This window comes from Aspergillus tanneri, assembly GCF_003426965.1.
Source record: "Aspergillus tanneri strain NIH1004 chromosome Unknown AapTan_5_pilon_pilon_pilon, whole genome shotgun sequence".
In the NCBI taxonomy this organism is placed as follows: domain Eukaryota; kingdom Fungi; phylum Ascomycota; class Eurotiomycetes; order Eurotiales; family Aspergillaceae; genus Aspergillus; species Aspergillus tanneri.
Window position 1 is genome coordinate 133,201 of NW_022984632.1, and position 20,307 is coordinate 153,507.

Here is a 20,307-nt window from a genome sequence, read left to right on the forward strand (position 1 = left end):
TTAAAGCCATTGTTTGTTACCGTAGTGCGAAACAAAAGAGCCACCATCCCCATTCTCGACACTCGCCTTATTCATCACAGATATCACGTCCTTGACAGCAGCCTCCACGGTGCTGGGCATTTTGAAGTTGGGGGCATATTCTGCAAACGACCCCAGCATCTCCATCAGACCTTTCATCTGGTCAGGGGTTGCTGCAAAAACGTACACTTAGCTAATCCAGTCGAAAAATCACTTTGATGACACTACGTAATTTTGACATACCATCGACAAAGTGCCCCGTATCAACCATCCCGGGACAAATACTCATAAAGAGCACTCCATCCTTAGAATACTGTGCACTGAACTTTGCCACCGCAGTATTCAGACCGGCCTTGCTAATGGAATATGCTGAAGCTGGCTGTATCTTCAACTTGGGGATAATTTCCAGATCAGCCTGACCAGTGGAAATAGAAATCACCTTTTTTACTTGGCCTTTCTGGATGAGCGGCATGAATAGATTGAACAGGTGGATGTTGCCGATGACGTTGATTTTAAAGCATTTCAGAAGACTCTCTTCAAGGGCTTCGGGTTGTTGACCCCTGATTCAGTTCCCATATCAGTCTTCGGCTACCCCAAAGCCCAGGTATGAATGAAAACTTACAGAACCCCAATCGGATCATAGGCATCGAATTGAGGCACAATACCGGCGTTGGCGATTAGGTAGTCAAGCCTCCCGCCGGTAATCTTAGCCGTGTCTGCAACAGCGCTCTGATGGGGCGAGATACGTCAACGGAGGATTGTAATTCACCCAGTTTTGTTGACCTCACCTGCAGAGAGCCATAGTCGGTGATGTCAGCCTGTAAGATATGCACGTTGGACCGCCCCTGTAGTTCTTCCAACACCTTTTTCTCGGTCGCAGACTTATCTCGGACTAGGCCGATGACAGTGTTATTGGCGTCGCTGGATAGCTGACGGAGGAACTCCCACTAAGCATAATCAAGGGCACTGTTTAGTATGCAGTCTTTTTGGCAATTTAGTACACGGAATTTAGCTCTCACCCCAATGCCCCTGGAAGTTCCCGTAACAATGTAAGAGGCCATTTACAGTAATATTGACAGTGGAAGGTGGGTAACAAGTAGAGCTACCAGTTGACGAATATAAGGGGTATTATTGAGTACGGCTATTAACAAAAAGTGATCAGGATTGACGATGGTGTATTTATACTCTTCGTAGATTCTTGGGAGTTATGCTACGGAAACTTCTAGTCTTTATTTCCTAGGACGCTCGCCTTGATTTGGAATTCAGATGAGCTTTGAAATGCGTATGTCCGGTAAAAGGCGATATAGTGTTGAGGCTAAATTTTCTAGTCTCGCGGATAGTTGACCTGTTCAGCGATCTACACGTAGGTCTGCAGGAATGATGTGGAGGGAGCCCCCATGTACCCCATAAGGTTATTGGTAGAGAGCTAAGGACCCGTACTGTTCGCAATGAGGCGGCAAGTCATTCTCTTAGTAATACCTAATATTTCCTAGCTTTCCGGAATTATTATGACCGTATACCTACAGTAACACCCTGCCTAGCAATTCTTTTAGCAATGCAGAGTGTACAATTGGTGTCATTCCCTGGGAGCGACACATGATAGGAATCAGTCAAAATTGTGTCGGAACTAAAAGCGACAGGTATATTAGATCTTAGTAAAAAATTCCATAGAATTAGGTATACATTAAGAGTGTAATTAAGATTGTAAGATTATTGTGGATGACGCAGTGCCCTTCAGATGCGATTCTGGTCGCTGTTCGCACACCTGAATATCCCTCATCCAACCGTCTCACCACTGGCGGGTCCCCGCAGACCATTGTATCACAACCCTAGCAGAGGTTCAGAAAATCAATATACTGTCCAGGGCTGCGCAGTCGATCTAGCATGACAGCCAGTTGATAATGCCCCTAATGCCCCCTCACGCCCCGCCCCGCCAAGTGTCGAAGCCTTGGTTTTCTCTCCTCCCCTTCCCTGAGGCAGGATAGTATGGAAGGACACAGTCTTGGACCTTCTCCCAGCCAGAGTACCCTCCACCTAGGAACATGATACTTCAGAGACAAACTGGGCAGCTATGAACTGGGCCAAAGCAAAGTAGGTACCTTACGGTCTTCGATCGGTCAGAGCAACCACATCCCGACGAACAGGGCACAGTACACTAATCATCCCCGGATTTCTTAGCCTCCACCACAAGACCTCATATCCACTACATATCTGATCTTACGGAACCTTCATGAAGTTCATAGTCAGAAACATGCAGAAACATGAAGGGTCAGCTTAGCAAGCGACCTACAGTAGCGACGATGGACAGTTTTCGTCAGGACTCTGAGATTGGAATTCTTGACTCTGCTACTGATGGCTTAAGGTAACCTTTTCATGCATTATCCCCCTCTTTCTATTCAAATTCAAATAGAATAGTTACAAGTGTTTTGGGCCTCATCAACCCTTGCTCACACACGTTTTCATCTCCGTGAAGTCCTCCAGACAATATATCCGATATCTGCCCTGCAGCGTATAGATGGCATTGAATACTAAAGCATGCCAGGAATTGGTCCAAAGGCACAAATAGCGATTTTCTCAGATTCCTCTTCTCTTTACGTTCCCGTAAAGAGTGGAATGGCTGGGAGGGAGCTGCCCTCTGTATCGCTAGACACCCTTGTTTATTAAGAGCTTCATCCTAGTCTCAGAATAGCTTCAACAGAAACGGACAACAATCATGTTAACATAGTACATGCCCGTCGATGGACCCGAACGCTGTTGCGAAGCGGAAGATGACCATTCAACAGGAATCGAAGATGAAATCACAGCAACTATAAGACCGGGGGGGTGGGTCGAGCCAGACTTTGGCGTCCAAAAGGGAGCTTTTGGAAAGGAAATAGGTGCACCTGTTACGCATGAAGATGGCATTTTAAAATATGGCCAATCCAGGTCTGTAAGAGCGTTCTTTACCATTACGGAGTCCCCTAATTACCTACTATGTCAAAACAAGTTCCATAGCGGCATACCGCCATCTTACATAATGTTGGCCAAAGAGGGATGCTGTAAGTATTCCGCACCTAGTGCCCCAACCACTCGCCAGAACACACAATCTCCTTTTAGATTGGAGCGGATGCTTCCGATATATGCGCGCAACGGAATCGTGTTCTACAGACATATCGATATTGCTTTATCTCCGGCAAAACTACCATCATTTTGGCACTCGGCGACGGCCAAGATATCGGGTTGGGAGTGTACTTGTGGAAGGTGGAAGGAGGCCAGGTTCAAGTCAATTTTCCCAAACAGACCAGTCAAGTGGGAGCACCGAATTGTATCTAACTAAAACTAAGCTAGACAAGCGCTTACGTCAGTCACCCCCTCACTTTCTTTGTCCGAAAAACCTCTTGATCGCCATCCTTAAGGCACTGATGAATCTCACTTCAATAGTGTCCACTATTTGGAGTGTACAGGCCTGGATGCTTGCTTTTTGCCCCTAACCATCCAACACCGACGGCTACAAAGGATTAACACGAAGCTACGAGAGCAAGCAAGATGGCGAATAGGAGCTGCGGGACCTGCCGCGGTAGTCAACGCCTTGGAGATTGTTAATGCTTTAAGTTGTAGTTTAAATCTGGCTGACGGCTGACCCTAGATCGCCGAATTCTCTGTGATCGTGCCATTCCAATCTGCACGCAATGCTCCCAGTCAAATCGAACCTGCAAAGGTTATGGCCTCCGTCTCTCCTGGCCAAATGCCAACAACACTAGGCGCGCTGTGGTGGGAAGACCTTCGCCGCATAGTAAGAGAACGGACCGCGCATCTTCCGACATTCGATTGGTAAATATATCTACCTGGGATATCAAATTGCACCATTACCTGTCAGGTTCGGGGTCGAACGGTAAGCTTTGTTTATTATACTCGGGCAGTAAAAAGGGAAGACAGACTTATTCGGTACAAAATTAGCACAACTTGTCCTATGTCCTCCTATGCCCTTTAATCCATTTAAGTTAGAGGTTGCAGATAATTACTTGGTACAATACTGTATGTGTTCTAAAACAGCCTAGCCTGAGAAAGCATGCGAAACTGATTAACTTTAGTCCAATGTATCGCCTCCCGGTCTCTAACAACTTTTGGTCACGACCCTACAGATGTAGGAAATGTCCTCATGCGCATGACACTCGCAAACAGCTCTCCTTCTGCCGCTGCAGTGCTAAGATCTATGCTCGCTTTGTCATCTCTGCATCGCGACGGGCTTCAGCCACAGGCAGCGGAGCTCAAGATATCCGCTCTTAGGGCCCTTGCAGCCGCCTCAAAGAACAACATTAGTGTAACAGAGGCTGCTCAACATGTTGCAGCGGGGATGCTCTTGTGTTCATTTGAGGTTAATATTTGTATTTTCAATTCCTATGGCCCATGCATTATGCTAACGCACTCCTCTACATAGATCCATCAAGCTTCCTGCACATCAGGTCAATGGAGATGGTATGTTACAGGTGTTAAGGCCGTTATTGAAGCCTCCTTCTTAGGCAATTTTAAACAAGATGGCGATTTCAATACTTTGTTGAACTGGGTATACTATCATGATGTACTATCACGCTTTAGTCTTTTACATTGGCACCAGCACAAGTCGGAGGCTCCATCTTCCCCACCCGATGCTTGCGCAGAGGTTTGTACACAAGAGCCATCCATATTCTTAGCAGGTACATGGATACTAATTAAATCCTGCTAGTTCTCTTATTTAGCACCGTCATCCTTTAACACGATTCTAGGCCACTTATCAGATGTTTGCGACACAATATCCGCAAAACCACCACGCACCATGTTCGCCAAGGACCTCGATGATTACAAAAATTACTTAAAAATCCTCAGATGGAGGATACGGAGTATTTCCCCGTCGGACTCGACACCCAGGAACGGCCCCGGTTCGACAATGATCGTGGAATTGTTTCAATTAGCTATGCTGGTATATCTTAACCGAGCATCTGGAAACCTTCTCGAGCGTACAGCTGAAACTGAACAACTGGTTAGAAGGGCCTTCGCCATATTCTCTGAGCTCGGTTCTTGTGAGAGACAGTTTCCCTTGTTTATATTAGGCTGTGAAGCACGAACGGATGATGAGAGGTGTACCGTCCTCGATCTTATTTCTAGAACGGAGAAGGTAGCTTCCTCACGATCCCTTCTTCTGGTGAGAAAGATGGTCCAGGCTATCTGGAACCAGGATGATCTTGCTGATGGAGAGATTGATTATGAGGAGACATTGAGTGTGATCATCAGCTGCTGTGCAATTTTGCCGACCTTTGTCTAAAGAGAATATGTCGTGGATTCTTTATTCAATGCTATTGCGAAGACCGCTTCTGCTATAGAAGAAGTGGTGCGGGTATGCAGTGTTTGGTCGTATCATGTCACCATTGCCGAAGTGTCTCTGATCAGCAAAAATGCGGATCTCTGTCTTACCTAAAGACTGTACTTTGCATGACGGTGCCTACTAGTTCCTATAGAGCATTACAGAGTAAAATTTCCAAGGCGGCGCAGGACATGATAAGAACTAGTAGGGCCCTTTCAATTAGTACAGCAACCAGTACTTTACACGAGGTTCTACAAGGTTCAACACTGAATTCAAATATAAATAAAAACAAATCAAATGAACGGCTCGATGGTATGGCAGGGTTTAAGGCAGACACCATGCAAAACGAACCTGTATGAAGCCTTATTTACACATGTTAAGTCCATCACCTCTTCTTACCAACTATCGCCAACCACTTCCTCTTCTATAGGCGTCGGGAGGTCACTATTCAGATCAAGGAATTCTCCATTAGGGGTTGGCAACCTCTCCCGGCGTGGGTTTGCCCCGACCAAGAACAGGCGCCACGTGTCCCACAGAAGAACCCCGAGACGTCGATAAGGACGTATTTCTAGCATCCCAGTTGAATATGGTTCGCGCCGCAGAAGCTGTCTCTGCCGGGAGCTCCCAGTAGGCCTTTGAAGGGTCCTGCTTTTTAGAGTATCCGTAGGATGGATGTAGTCCCAAGGTCTTTGGAACTACGGCCACCGCTCAGATATATTCAGTCCTGAGCCTATCCATTTCTTCCGGATGGCCTACTCATATATTCTTTCTACCAAGTCTGCGGGCCAGCTCTAAGAACTATTAGAGGTTCTTTTCTTGTTGCTGTTTAAAACAACAGTCGGTGCTTCGACAGCTTCCCAAAGTATAGAATAATAAACTAGGTGCCACAGGGCCCAGTACACACGGTATTACTCAGTCTAACAGAATGATTCGCTCTCCTTCTGTGCTCGAACGGAACCACATAGTGAGCCAGCGAGAGTAGCTCCCACTGCAGAGACAAAATTTCACTTCATGGTAGAAAGACAAATACGTACCAAGTGTTAAATTTGCACGGTGATATGGATTATCCTATTCATTTCCGCATAGCCCATCTGCTGAGGGAGAACACTGGATGCGCTCTCACATGTTAGATGGATGTAATTGTCGAGGCTGATGCAATGGACTAAGGGAATAGAAGCAATGTTTTAGAGTACGGCCATGTGTCGAATCTACCAGGTTATGGTTATTCCCCAAGTGCTATACGCGGTGGCCTCAATGGCTTTAACAAGGAATCATGACAGCGAAGAAGAAGGGTACGGTCATTAGACAATTCGCCTTAGTACAAAAATGCGCGGCGGTCATAATCTGCGGTGCGTTTTACACCACTGCTACAGAGAAGAAACAGGAGCTCAGCGGGTAGGTGCTAATAATGGCACACATATCCAAGCGTGGTGGACGTCTGAAACCTTTGTAAAGGTAAAGGGGAACCGACGGGTATATATCACAGAACCCTAGCGCGTGCCCCGGGGGTGGTTATCGAGAGCTGCTCGGAGGCGAGTTAGAGCCACAAAAAATAATACAACGGAGTAAAAAGCCACTGTCCCCGATGGCAGCGGCTACGAGGGAAGCTTGGTCTGCAGCCTTAGAACTGCAGACCTAAATATCGGACCAAGTAGGCTAAGAAACCATAACTACTATATATACAGCAGAACTCCGGGGTATACAGATAAGGCTAGATATGGCAAAGAGACACCCCGAGGTGCCACGGTGGAGAAACTACACCTACAATGGGGCACAGATATTCTTAGATGGTCAGGCTTTGCTAAATGCCATAAGGCGTGCCCGAATTATCTCTGGACAGGAAATATTAAGGGATGTCTTGAATGTGACGGCCAAGCAATTTGATGAAATTGGTGCTATCTCAACGAAAATTTCAGGCGTGGGGGGAGGAGGAAGAAAGGTGGTGGGGACTATGCGGGGAGATAAACAAAGCTAGATACAAACAATGCAAACAGGCTACATGGTGAGTTCGTCACACTATGTGCAACATACTGTATGGCAGTATGGGTGTGCAACAGCTGCTAAAATTAAAGCTGTCAAAGGTGTTAACTGTTATATTAATTTCCAAGTGTGACGGCCTCGCCACATTGGGTCATGTGATCTGCTGGTTTCCCCGCAACTGATGTTGTTATGATCTATCTCTTCTTCCTCTCCTCTCCATGTTTGATATTCTCGTCGAAGAGCTACCTAGTTAGCGGGAATAGATTCATTTGTTATATGAAGATCTCCTGACCTAGACTGAGCCGTGACACCAAGGGAAATTCCAATATAGGAAATGGGACGGGAAACAGGACCGGATTTCTAAGGTAAGTAGGATGGATCTCCCATCCCAAATCCCTTCTAATGAGCATCCCTTCCCAAAAGACTTGGCAAGGGGTGGGAATCTAGCTATGGGACGGGACTGAAACTTGCCCAGGATCGCGAGTCCCGTTCCAATGGGCAGCCTAGAGAAAAGCTACACGATTACCGCGCTGACGCAGGAAAGCTATGGAAAACTGTCTAACCTGCATTTTTTTTGGGCGTCACTGTCATCAAATATTGCCAAAGAAACTGCGAATAAGCTGGTTCTGAAGGATGCGCAGGTCAGATTTGTACAGGTAGTTTTCATTCGTCAACTACATAAAAAAGACACCTAGTAACTTATTCACACTGGTAATACAGTAACTGGCGACTGCGATAGAACACAAACTTCAACACATATAAAAGAAGGTAGATGACAACATTATGCATTTTTGGGGACATACAAAACAACAACAGTAATTAAATAAAATCATACCATTCAACCTACCTTCAACAGGACGCTCGCGGGTTCTGCTACGAAGGGCTTGGAATGAACTGAATCATTAACAGCCTCATTGTCAAGCATTGCATTAGAGCTCTGGCCAGTGGAAGAGTGCGCGCGCGTCATGGCATGCCATTCCTGATAATCTACATGGGGTTTGGAATCTCCGTTAGCTTGTTGTGACAGATGCTCGAAGCCCGCGGAAGCTGTGTTATCGGGCCAGGAAGTGAGCAGGGTGTCAGGCTGCTTTCGGTCCGAGCTTCTCAGGGTCGAACTCTTGATCCAGCGATCGAATGACGAAGGCGGAGTATAGGCTCTGTTATTCCTCTGGCTGACGAAGAAGGATCGGAACGTCGAGGCGGCAGCTAAGAAGACGCCCAGCTCGGCGCTCAGAGTTTGCCAGTAGGTTTCCCATACTGCGTCCACAACATCATGGTACTCAAGTCCGGCAACCCGGGTGATAGATAGGGCAACCAGGACGAAGGTCAGGCAGAGGGAGCTCATCAATGCCAGTTTCTGGGTCCACTGGACTCGGATCTTCCAGATGAGTCCGATCGGGATGACTAGGACTGTTGGGGGTGTGTCAGAGTCAGTTTCGAGCAAGGGTTGTGGAAGGAGGGAAGGGAGGAGGGGATAGAGGAGGAGCGCGTTGTTGGAAGTGACGGTCACTTACTGAGAAGATCGGCTGCAATGTCCAGGGAGATTTGCGCAGCCGAGTCCCTGATCAGCGCCAACTTGTATCTCCCGGAAGAACATTGGACTAGGTTCACGATTAGCACCGTCTGATCTGTGAGAGAATGTAAAGAAAAGAATAGCAGGCGTAGCATACGTTCTCGCGCATCCCAAAAGGGGCAGCTGATGTAGTAGACCGTCACTCCAAAGAACAACAGGGCGACGTTGAAGACGGTGACTACCCACCAGTAAAGCTGCCAAAGGCGCAAGCGATCTATCAGCCTCTTGAAGAAGATGAGGAAGTAAAACTTGACGGCGCAGATGGAGCACCAGCTGATCATTAGTGCTGCTACGTTCCATTTATGGAAATCATGGGAGATTTGAAGTACGTTGGCGGGCAACTCGACTCCCTGGACCCTGTTCTGCAAGGCGCCCAACAAGAACATCGGGTCCACAACGTGGTGGTACATGATAATGAGGCTGGTCAGCAGCAAGATAACTGCCAGTAAGAGCAGCCCATCGTCAAGTTGGAACCGCCGCTTCGGCGTTCGAAAGCGGATAACGTATCGGATAACCACGCCAACCAGGGCTACGGCAAGGAGCACAGCGGTCGATACCTGGGTTACCGGGTGAGCATGTTGAAGATATAGCGAGACGTGGTTTTAGGAGAAGGGGGCATGTTCATACCACGAAGGCACTTTTATGAATGCGGCCAAAATGATCCGGCGTTGCCATGACTACTTATTTGTCTCTCCCTCCCAGTTCCCAACAGAGGTTCGTATCATTATGGAGGATTGAAGAGAGGGGAGAAGGATAGCGGGGGGTTTTGAAGAACTGCACGCACTCAAGGAGGGCATGATCTAACGAGACTGGCCTAGGAATGGAGCTTACATCCTCCGTAGTGGAGTGGGGCCGAACCGCTGGCGATGAGGGGAAGCAGTGGTCATCTTTTAACCAGCGCTAGCTGATGCACTAAATTAAAATGCGCTGATTGCTCTTGACACCGTCAAAGGAATTTAATCCCTGCTCAACCAGTGGCTCAGCTTAGCCTATAGTTAGCTCCGTTATATTTCTCTTTTGTCATGCTTCGATCCTAGTTAATCGATCCTGTGCCCCTTAATCCACCCACTTCTACTAGTGATAGTTTTTACTCTCTTTTTCCCAACCTTAATTTGTCTTGCAGCCAAGATCCAACTCCTCTTCTATGCGTGCAACCACCATGGCGATTGCAGTGCTCGATCTCGCCGCTACATACGGCACACGAGTGGCCCTGGCGTTGGGCCTAGTTATTGTCCTGCGATTCTTTCATGAGATGCTGAAAGTGCGCTTGCTCTTCTACCGTCTGCGCAAGCAAGGCCTGGTGCGTTTTAAATTATAATGAAAGAAAGCTTGTCATGATGGGTTGCTTTGCTGATAATAGTTCGATGCACAGCCGATGCCGGCGTGGGATTTCGCAGCAGGGAATCTGCGGATGCTGCCCGATCTAATGAAACGGCATCCTAAAGGATCGCAGCAGTCGGAGGCTTTCACCCTCCTGTCCTACGAGTTTCCCAATTCCGACAATTGTTTCTACATTGATGTCTGGCCCTTCACCAAGCCCTTGCTGGTTGTGACTGCCCCGGATCTTGCAGTCCAGGCCTCTCAAACCTATGCACTACCCAAGCCGCCAGTCCTCGCGGAGTTCTTTAACCCCTTCACAGGGGGGCCCAGCATCTTCGTGACAAACGGGCCCGAATGGAAGCATACCCGGGGCCTTTTTAATCCCGCCTTCAGCGCCACTAACATGCTGGAGCATACCCCCCATATTGTCGAGGAAGCCGAAGAGTACGTGGAGATTCTTCGAGAGCATGCGCGCAAGGGCGATACCTTCACACTAGACAAGATGACTTGTGACTATGTCATGGATATTATCGGATATGTCGCCATGTAAATTCCTTTTCCAAGTACAGAATGCCAAGCGGAACACTGACATGACGAACCGCAGGAATACCCGTCTTCATTCTCAGCGCGGAAATAATATGCTGGCAGCGGCAATGAGAAGCTCCATCGAGTGGAATTGTCAGGACGAGGAGATGAATCCCTTCATCCGATGGAATCCCATGCGGCCGATCATGCAGTGGTACAACGGACGTATCATGAAGCGCTACATTGGAATCGAATTGGAGAAACGATACCAGGTCTGGAAGCAGCACAAACCCTCGACTCGGGCTAATTCAATTATCGATATTGTGCTCGCCAATTTCATGAGTACACAGCCAGCGGGGGCCAAGCTGGATCCTGAGTTTAAGGCATGGGCCACCATTCAAATCCGGACCTTCTTATTCGCTGGCCATGACTCGACCGCCGCCACGATTGTATACAGTATCTATCTCTTGTCCAAGCATCCGGAAATACTTGCTAGGGTTCGCACCGAGCACGACGAGATATTTGGATCGGATATTTCTGCTGCGGGTCGCATACTCAAACAGCGTCCAGAGTTAATTAACCGGCTCCCATATACCCTGGCGGTTATTAAGGAGACCCTCCGTCTGTTTCCCGCTGCTTCCGCGTTGCGAGACGGCCAGCCTGGTGTCTACCTGGAGGATAGGAATGGCACCAAATACCCGACTAACGGATTGTGTATTTGGATCCTGCATGGAGGCATTCAACGTAATCCCAATTACTGGCCTGACCCACATGGCTTCAAACCAGACCGCTGGCTGGTTGGACCAGACCATCCCTTGTACCCTCCCAAAGGTGCATGGCGTCCCTTTGAGCATGGTCCGCGGGATTGCATCGGCCAAGCGCTGGCCCTACTAGACATCAAGATCACGCTGGTGCTAGCTCTCCGCGAGTTCGATTTTCAAGACCAGTACGCTGAATGGGACCGCCAGCATCCCCGCCCCGGACCCAAGACTGTCTTTGGCGAGCGCGCCTACCAGATTCCCCGGGGGGGATCGCATCCCGCTGATGGGCTTCCCTGCCGGGTCAGTTTGCGGAAACCGATGGCTCAGTGAGAGAGGTAGAGGAGGTGCTTACTGTGTTGCGGCTAAAGCTTGAATCGGTATCGGACAGGATTCTCCATCAAGAAGCGTGTAGTCTTAGTAAGATGGGTAGAAATTAAACCATTGTGTCGTATGACCCATTTGCATACATAATAGGCCGTCTGGCAACAGTTTCGTCCAACTAGTGGAGGGACCCGAGTGGACAAGGGGGAATAGGAGAGGGGGAAATGGTGTTGCTATCATCGTCTAAGACGGGGCCACGTAACAAAATGAGCATTTTATTGTGCCGGCTGAGGAGATAACATTAGCGCTGACTCGTGCAGATGTAGTGATGTGAGCGATTCTCAACTTGGCACAAACTAGAACCCCCCCTCTTTGCAAAGCTGTCTTGCAGTTAACTATGACACAGTAGCTAATGCTTACCTAAAGACAGTAGGAGCAAGGACGTTTGCTATTTCTTTTTTTCTTTTATTTTTTTATAAAAAAAAAATAATCTGTCCGCCCCACAAACCACCTGCAGTGAGACGGGCCCGCCTGCTACCCATCGCTAAGCCTGCCTCCCCGCATTCTATTCTTTTAGCCCCCCTACCAGATCATATCTCGGTGCGGGAAGGGTTGACAGTGGATGTGCCTCGAGAGGGATGTATGTCTGTGGGGTCGAGTCGCAACGTAATGTAGGGGGAGCAAGACATGAGAAGAAAGAATCGATAGGGGCTTTGATGCGCTGGATTGGATGTGCCTAGTTATTCTAGCTATATCAAGTGCAGTCGAGGTACACACATCCAGCGATAGTCAGCTTCCTGTTCCTTTCCTCCCTCTCTGCCTCCTCCTCTCCCTGTCAAGCTGACTGAACAATTCTCCGTTTTCTGTCCCTCCGTGGAGATACAATGATTCCTCAGGTGTTGGTCTTTCTCTTTCTTCTGTCCTTGCCCTTCTGCATTGGCTATTCTATCTCCTGGGTGCTTTATCACTGGGTAAATCGATCCAACCCTAACACAGGTATCCGGATCCCCCCACACCTGCCAGCAGTGATTCCGATCCTCGGCCACACAATCCCCTTTTTGTTTGATGGTGCATCATTCGTGAGACGGGCAACGTATGTTCCTGCAGCTCCTTCCTCTCTTGCTTGTTGTGAACTCGTTCATTGATCGCCGCGTGTCATAGGACCTATGCGGGAAAATTATCATGCGTCCGAATCTCGCTACCATTGGCAGGTATCTACCTCTTCCAGGAGCCCGAAGCAGTCGCTGCCTTGTGGAAACATCCACTGCTCTCCAGCCCGATCTTTATTTACACCGTGGGCCTGCGGTATTTGTTTGGCATGAAAGACAAACCGCTCAAGACGTACATGGCAGACGACGCCGGACCCTATCGCAAACCACACCCCAATAGCAATGTGGCCCCGCATAATCGTGTCGACTATCTGACTCACGACTCGCTACTGCGAGGCCTATCGGGAGCAGGACTGGCGCACACGTTTCAACGCTGTCGAGATACTGTTATCTCGCAGATTGACAGCTTGTGCATCGAGGACGAATGGGTCCAGATGCCCGACCTGCTGCAGTTCTTTCGAAACCACGTGGGACGGGCGGTGCTCCAGTCCCTCTTCGGGCCGCTCTTGCTCAGCATCAACCCGACGTTCATGGAGGCCCTGTGGGAGTTCGACGCAGCGACTCCCTACCTGGCCAAACGAGTGCCGAGACTACTTGTCCCCAAAGCCTACCGCGTGCGGGACTCGTTGCTCGACCAGATTCAACGCTGGTACCGGCATGCTCGCGCCAACTTCCACGAGTCGTTGATTGGGGAGGACAAGGATGGGGACCCATGCTGGGGGTCTCGCATGATGCGCGAGAGGCAGCAGTTCCTCCTAGCCGCAGACAACCAAGATGATGCCTCGCTGGCATCCGCAGACTTGGGCTTGATCTGGACCTCCATCACCAATGTCGTGCCCACTGCCATGATGGCAGTTCTCCACATCTTCCAGGATGCTACACTCCTCAGTCGCGTCCGAGAGAGTCTCCAAGCTCATGACACAGCCTCCCATGAGCTCGAATTTGTTTTTTCTATGGACAAGCTGCTGCAGAATGATCTCCTGAACGCGGTGTACGCTGAGACGCTTCGGCTCTACGTCCAGGCGTACGTGACACGCTGCTCCGCCCATGAGCCCGTCTCCGTAGGGAGCTGGTGGCTGGGGCAGAACGAGGTCGTGATGGTCAGTTCCTACGTTAATCACATGAACGGGCAGCTATGGAATACCCAGGATGGGGAGCACCCGGTAGACAGCTTCTGGGCGGATCGGTTCATGGTCGACCCCAAGGATCCACATTCGGGGCCGATGCGGGTTCACAGAGACCAGCCCGATACTGGAAATGCCGTTCCTCGTCTGGACGTCAAGGGAGCTGCTGGTCAGCCCAGCTTCTCCGTGAAGGGGCTGGAGGGGACGTGGATCCCCTACGGCGGTAAGTAGTCTACAGTCTACTAAACATGAGAACTCTGTTCTTCCTGTTAGACGATGATACCAATCTTTCCAGGTGGCAGCTCAGCATGTCCTGGACGCATTTTCGCCAAGCGGCTTATCTTGTTCACCTGCGCCTTTTTTGTCAGTCGATACGATGTTGATATTCAGGCCTCCTCCTTGGATATGGACTCCTCCGGATTTGGACTGGGAACACAAAAACCAAAGAACAAGGTCCCGTTCGCCATTCGACGGAGGCAGAGGCTCTGAGTCGGCACACACTACTTACGTGTATCTGTCATTTTGGGGGTAGAGTATTGGGCTGCCTTCCGCGGTATTTCCCTGCGGACTGTGACTTGGTAGGAGAGATGTGCATGATACATACATTAGTTGTCTCATATCAGCTTGTTAGTGTAAGCATGTGAGCGAGAGGTGAATGAATAACCTTTCATACTACTTGCCAACCCCACCACGGTGCAGGAGGCAGTGCTGGTAAATTCCATAAAATGGCGGCGAAATGTCAGTATTTATGAAACGACACATTGGAGCACTATCAGGAGGAGCGGGAATAGTAGACTAAGCACAGATGGGGGAGACGGCTTCCATGCACTAGACGGGAATTCCCGTAACGATTATGAACTAGAATGACAGGGTGGATCTCCACCTCATCAGCTAACTCGCCAGGCGGTTCATCTCTGGGGCCAAGGATTCTGCCTTGCGCTAATTAATTGGTCTAATATACCCTGATCATGCCGTATGGATGTTTGTTGATTCCAGTAGCGCCCTCTCCTCCAACAATAGTCGGCAGGATTTGGGCTCAAGGATCAGTAAGCACAGGGCAAATGGACTTGGCGGATCATACGGTACCCTGTCATTTCTTATTTATGGGCTCCGAACAGGTAGCACTATAACGCTGCGTCCCTGTCTAGTTTTGACTCGCACACTACTAGGAAAATGACTTGGTAGGCAAAAGCAAGCATTGTGGGCCGCGGTTGGCTGCTTCATTTTCCCAATTAAGCTAATACTACTTACCCATGCACCTAACCCTGGTAGTGGCAAGTGATACGAATTGGAGGGTTCCCCCTGGGTGGAAAATAAACGGTACGGGGAGCCTTGACGTGTACACCCAACCTCAGTAAGCAACTCCAGTCTCCCATTCACACTACACCACCCAGCACGAACCGGATTGAAGCAGGTCTCCTTCCCTGTTGTATCCCAAGCGACGCGTCGTCAGATCATTCCAAGTATGGCAAGCCTGGTGGATGAGGTAAAGGATCCACTCGAAAGATGGCTGGCACGGAAGAAGACGCGCCAGAACCACCGACGCAGTCCGCGCGGACTGTCGTTTACAGATGCGAATGTGAATGGGTACACCGAAGCGACGCAGTTTCAGCACACGTTCGCGAGCTATATCCGGCTTCTCCCAATCTATCTGAAAGTCCTGCTGGGAATGGGCCAGCGACAGAAAGTGCGGATTCTGCGGCATCTGGATGGCCTGGTCCGGCCGGGGGAGATGCTCCTGGTGCTAGGGCGCCCAGGAAGTGGCTGTACGACGTTCCTGAAGACTATGGCTGGTGATGTTCACGGACTGGAAGTGGATGAGGGCAAGATTAATTACCAGGGTGAGTATTTGTTATACTTGGCGGAGGAAGACGAGCAAGCTGACGGCCGTGCCAGGAATCTCGTTCACCGAGATGCACTGCAAATTCCGGGGCGACAGCATCTACCTGGCCGAAAATGATGTCCACTTTCCCGAGTTGACGCTGGGGGAAACGCTGTCCTTTGCCGCCGAGATGAGACCACACGGGGAGTTGTCTGCGAGAGAGGTCGGTCCCCTATCAGCCGCCATCTTCGGACTGGAGCAATCACTGCATACGCAAGTCGGGAATGAGATGGTTCGTGGACTCAGTGGGGGCGAAAAACGACGAACGAGTATTGCAGAAGCCTTTCTTAGTAGATGTCCCATTCAGTGTTGGGATAACAGCACACGCGGACTAGACAGTGCGACGGCGCTGAATTTCGTCCGGATGCTGCGCCGCGCCACGGATACCTTGAGGTCGACAGTTATGACGACCATCTACCAAGCACCTGAAGTTCTGTACCAGAAATTCGATAAGGTGCTACTTCTGTATGAGGGGCGCCAGATATATTTTGGACCTACCGAAGAGGCTGCGGAATACTTCATCCGCTCGGGATTCGTCCGCCCCGCGCGCGCGACGACGGCGGATTTTCTGACCTCGTTAACCAACGCGAACGAACGCATTGTACAGCCTGGCTTCGAGGCTCGAGTGCCCCGGACGCCGGATGAGTTTGCTGCGGCGTGGCGGAGAAGCCCTGAGTCGCAGGCTGTGAGGAAGGAGACGGAAGAGTTCAGCCGATTGCATCCTCCTTTAAACCAAGGAAGTCGTCATCCTGCGGTCTACCCAACGACCATTGTCCATCAGATTCGCACCTGTGTGGACAGAGCCTTCGTCAGGTCACGGCATAATGTGCCAGGACTCGTCTCTGGAGTCGTCGGCAACACCATCCTCGCCATCATTTTGGGAAGCGTGTTTTACAACCTCGCAGAGAATACGGACAGCTTCCAAGCCCGCAGCATCCTGATCTTCTACGCGACAATGATGAACTCCTGTCTTCCGGCGTTTGAAGTCAACAGTTTGTGGGCGCAGCGGCCCATTGTCGAAAAACACACCCGCTACGCCTTCTACCACCCCGTGGCAGAAGGCATCTCGTCAATACTAGCCGATTTACCCGTCAAGGTCGTCACCTCACTCTTCTTCAACGTATGCATCTATTTCCTGACCAACCTGCGGCGCAGCACCGCAGCATTCTTCATCTTCTGGTTATTTGGCTTCGTGGTCATGGTGACCATGTCCATGATCTTTCGCTCGGTCGGGTCTCTATCACGTACCTACGCTCAGTCTCTGGCCCCGGTGTCGATCATGATTTTCAACTTCATTATTTATGCCGGCTTTGTTATTCCACCGCACTACCAAGTCCCCTGGCTCAGTTGGATCAGGTGGTTCAACCCCATCGCTTATGCCAACGAGAGCCTCATGATCAATGAATTTCGCAACCGCCAATTTCCCTGCTCTGCCACTGTGCCGTCCGGACCAACGTACAGTGACAGTAGTATGAACGGCAAGGTCTGCTCAGCAATCGGGAGCGTGCATGGTGAATCTTCTGTGGAAGGGAATCAGTTCCTGAAGCTCAAGTATGGCTATACTGTAGATCATCTGTGGAGGAATCTCGGAATTCTCTTTGCTTTGATGGTCAGCTTCTGTGTTGTTCATCTTCTCGCTGCGGAGTATATCCAGGCGGAAAAGTCCAAGGGCGACATCCTCCTCTTCCGTCGGAAAGACCTCAGTCACCGATTACCGGGGGACGAGGAGAGCGTCCAGGGCTCGATACAGACCAAAGGAATTACCGAACATCGTCCGAGCCCAAGGCGAGGGTCCGATGTACTTATTGAAGGGCTAGCGAAGCAGTCGTCGGCCTTTTATTGGAGCAATGTAGGGTACGAGGTCCAAGTGGGCAAGGGATTGTCTCGAATCCTTGATGGAATCGACGGCTGGGTGGCTCGGGGCACTCTAACAGCCTTGATGGGATCAACAGGAGCTGGGAAGACCACTCTGTTAGATGTACTGGCCAACCGGAAGTCCGTTGGAATCGTTCATGGCGATGTCCGCATTGACGGAAGGCCGCGAGACAGATGCTTTCAACGCAAGACGGGATACGTGCAGCAAGCCGACATCCATCTGCGCTCGGCAACGGTCCGTGAAGCTCTCCAATTCAGCGCCCTCCTCCGACAGCCCCGAGATCGGTCAAGGGCGCAAAAGCTTTCCTACGTGGACACGGTACTGAATATGTTGGAGATGGAGTCGTACGCAGATTCGGTCGTGGGAGTACCCGGGAAAGGCCTCAACATCGAGCAACGCAAGCGATTGACCATTGCAATAGAAATGGCAGCCCGGCCAGAGCTTCTACTCTTCCTGGATGAGCCCACGTCGGGCCTTGATAGTCAGACAGCCTGGTCAATCTGTATCCTGTTGCGCAAACTCGCAGACAACGGGCAAGCAATCTTGTGTACTATCCATCAACCATCAGCAGAGCTCTTCCAGATGTTTGATCGACTTCTCCTTTTGAAAGGAGGTAAGACAGTATATTTTGGTGATGTGGGTCGCTCGGCGACGACACTGATAGATTACTTTGAACGGGCAGGTGCCCGGTATCCAGAAGAAGGGGAGAACCCAGCAGAGTGGTTGCTTGAGGTGACGAGTTCGTCATCTGCCCCGGAGTGGTCTGAGATCTGGAGTAAAAGTGCGGAGAGAGAAGCTGTCCAGCTACAGATCGCAAGGTTGGGGACGGATGCTCAGAAGTCGGAAGGTGTGCAAGAGACGACGACGTCCACCACCACCCTGGGTGTTGAAGACCATGACTACGCAGCCCCGTCTCTGCAGCAATTATGGCTTGTCACCTATCGGATGTTTCAAGATTACTGGCGAGATCCGACATATCTCTACTCCAAACTTGCCCTATGTGTTGGTGCAGTATGTCTTTCCCCCGCCGCTGTTTATCATTCATATCTGACTTCAAATCCAGGCTCTGTTCAACGGACTCTCCTTCTGGATGCTCCACAAAGATGTTCAGGGACTCACCAGTTCGCTCTTCTCCTGCTTTCTTCTGACGATCATCTTCAACACGGTCGACCAGCAGATCATCCCGCGCTTCATTGACAATCGTGATCAGTTTGAGGCCCGTGAAAAGCCGTCCAAAACATATAATTGGATTGTCTTCGTCGCCGCCAACATGATTGTAGAGCTTGTATGGCAATCCCTGACCTCGGTGCTGGTTTTTGTGGCGTGGTACTATCCAACTGGATTCTGGCGGAACGGCCTAGATGATGGCAACTTCACCATGAGTCAACGAGCAATTTTGGTCTTCCTTCTGATCTGGCTCTTCTTTGTCTTCTCGTCCACGCTCTCCCAGGCGATCGCCGCTGGAATGCAGGACTCTCTCACTGCCGTCAACATCGCCAACCTCCTTTTCACGCTCTGCCTGATCTTCTGCGGTATTCTCGTGCAGCCCGGCGCATTACCGAGATTCTGGATCTTCATGTATCGAGTAAGCCCGGTGACATACCTGATGGATGGGATGATTATCGCGGCTCTCGCAAATACGAAGCTTCATTGTGCGACGATTGATCTACTTCGGATCACATTGCCCGCGAACGCGACATCCTGCGGCGACTACATGACTGCCTACGTGAGCACTACGGGTGGAATGGTGTTGAATCCCAACGCCACGGTCGGGGACTGCCTGTTCTGCTCGGTGGCAGATACAAACTCGGCGCTCGAAGCCTTGGGTATCGATATAACCGGCCAATGGAGGGATCTGGGTTTCCTGGCTGTGTATGTGGTGGTGAATATAACTGCGACGTTCTTCCTGTACTGGGTTGCAAGGGTGCCGAAGGGCACGAAGCAAGCGTGAGACAGTCATTTATATAGTACTGGAATAATGCTTCGCTCCATCCAAATGCTTAGCTTTACTCCTGTTTCTTTTTTCGTGTCATGATTATTATTCTCCCTTTCCTCGCACCGGAGTGTCAACGCCGACTTTCCGAATAGTGCTACTTTATATAGGAGACAAGCGTGGCTTGCTTTCCTGTTAGGTTATATATAGTCGACAGGCAACAATGGATCATGTATATAAGGTGGCACCTTTCAAAGATCAGGAGGTAATTACCCCAACGATAAATTAAGCAGGGACCTGTTTTCAATTAAAACTCTGCTCTATATTATCTACTATAAACAGTATGCATCTTTATGCCTATCAATACCAACAAATACACAACCTCATTTCACCATCAATAGATCAGGTATAACGTCCCATATCAGAACAAACCAATCATACAAACCTCGGTTAAGAATAAAACAACCCCAACACTTCAACACCACTTCCCGCATCCCTCTGCCGTTACCACTGACCTGTGTCCTGCACCTTGCTGACCTGCGATCCGATATTTTCCTTTTTATGGGTC

General features: G+C 49.9%; 6 protein-coding genes across 6 annotated transcripts; 4 read left to right on the forward strand and 2 right to left on the reverse strand.

The window, feature by feature from the left end:
* On the reverse strand, positions 1–1,079 carry ATNIH1004_009456 (SDR family oxidoreductase; the record flags this gene model as incomplete). The annotated part of the gene is made up of 5 exons (XM_033574048.1): positions 1–191; positions 262–578; positions 641–747; positions 807–965; positions 1,038–1,079. The coding sequence occupies 5 exons, from the start codon at positions 1,077–1,079 to the stop codon at positions 1–3; spliced, it is 816 nt and encodes a 271-aa protein (XP_033422066.1).
* A 2,898-nt stretch (positions 1,080–3,977) lies between these two features.
* On the forward strand, positions 3,978–5,296 carry ATNIH1004_009457 (uncharacterized protein; the record flags this gene model as incomplete). Its single annotated transcript, XM_033574049.1, has 4 exons — positions 3,978–4,032; positions 4,089–4,359; positions 4,436–4,473; positions 4,761–5,296. The coding sequence occupies 4 exons, from the start codon at positions 3,978–3,980 to the stop codon at positions 5,294–5,296; spliced, it is 900 nt and encodes a 299-aa protein (XP_033422067.1).
* A 2,857-nt stretch (positions 5,297–8,153) lies between these two features.
* Positions 8,154–9,563, reverse strand: ATNIH1004_009458 (uncharacterized protein; the record flags this gene model as incomplete). Its single annotated transcript, XM_033574050.1, has 4 exons — positions 8,154–8,725; positions 8,830–8,916; positions 8,986–9,445; positions 9,516–9,563. The coding sequence occupies 4 exons, from the start codon at positions 9,561–9,563 to the stop codon at positions 8,154–8,156; spliced, it is 1,167 nt and encodes a 388-aa protein (XP_033422068.1).
* A 484-nt stretch (positions 9,564–10,047) lies between these two features.
* ATNIH1004_009459 (cytochrome P450) lies at positions 10,048–11,824 on the forward strand (the record flags this gene model as incomplete). The annotated part of the gene is made up of 3 exons (XM_033574051.1): positions 10,048–10,188; positions 10,249–10,754; positions 10,813–11,824. The coding sequence occupies 3 exons, from the start codon at positions 10,048–10,050 to the stop codon at positions 11,822–11,824; spliced, it is 1,659 nt and encodes a 552-aa protein (XP_033422069.1).
* An 875-nt stretch (positions 11,825–12,699) lies between these two features.
* On the forward strand, positions 12,700–14,537 carry ATNIH1004_009460 (cytochrome P450; the record flags this gene model as incomplete). The annotated part of the gene is made up of 3 exons (XM_033574052.1): positions 12,700–12,908; positions 12,977–14,271; positions 14,344–14,537. The coding sequence occupies 3 exons, from the start codon at positions 12,700–12,702 to the stop codon at positions 14,535–14,537; spliced, it is 1,698 nt and encodes a 565-aa protein (XP_033422070.1).
* Positions 14,538–15,513: 976 nt separating this feature from the next.
* ATNIH1004_009461 (uncharacterized protein) lies at positions 15,514–19,757 on the forward strand (the record flags this gene model as incomplete). Its single annotated transcript, XM_033574053.1, has 4 exons — positions 15,514–15,889; positions 15,945–18,419; positions 18,489–18,817; positions 18,870–19,757. 4 exons carry the CDS (start codon positions 15,514–15,516, stop codon positions 19,755–19,757), a joined length of 4,068 nt encoding a protein of 1,355 aa, XP_033422071.1.
* Between the last annotated feature and the right edge of the window lie 550 nt (positions 19,758–20,307).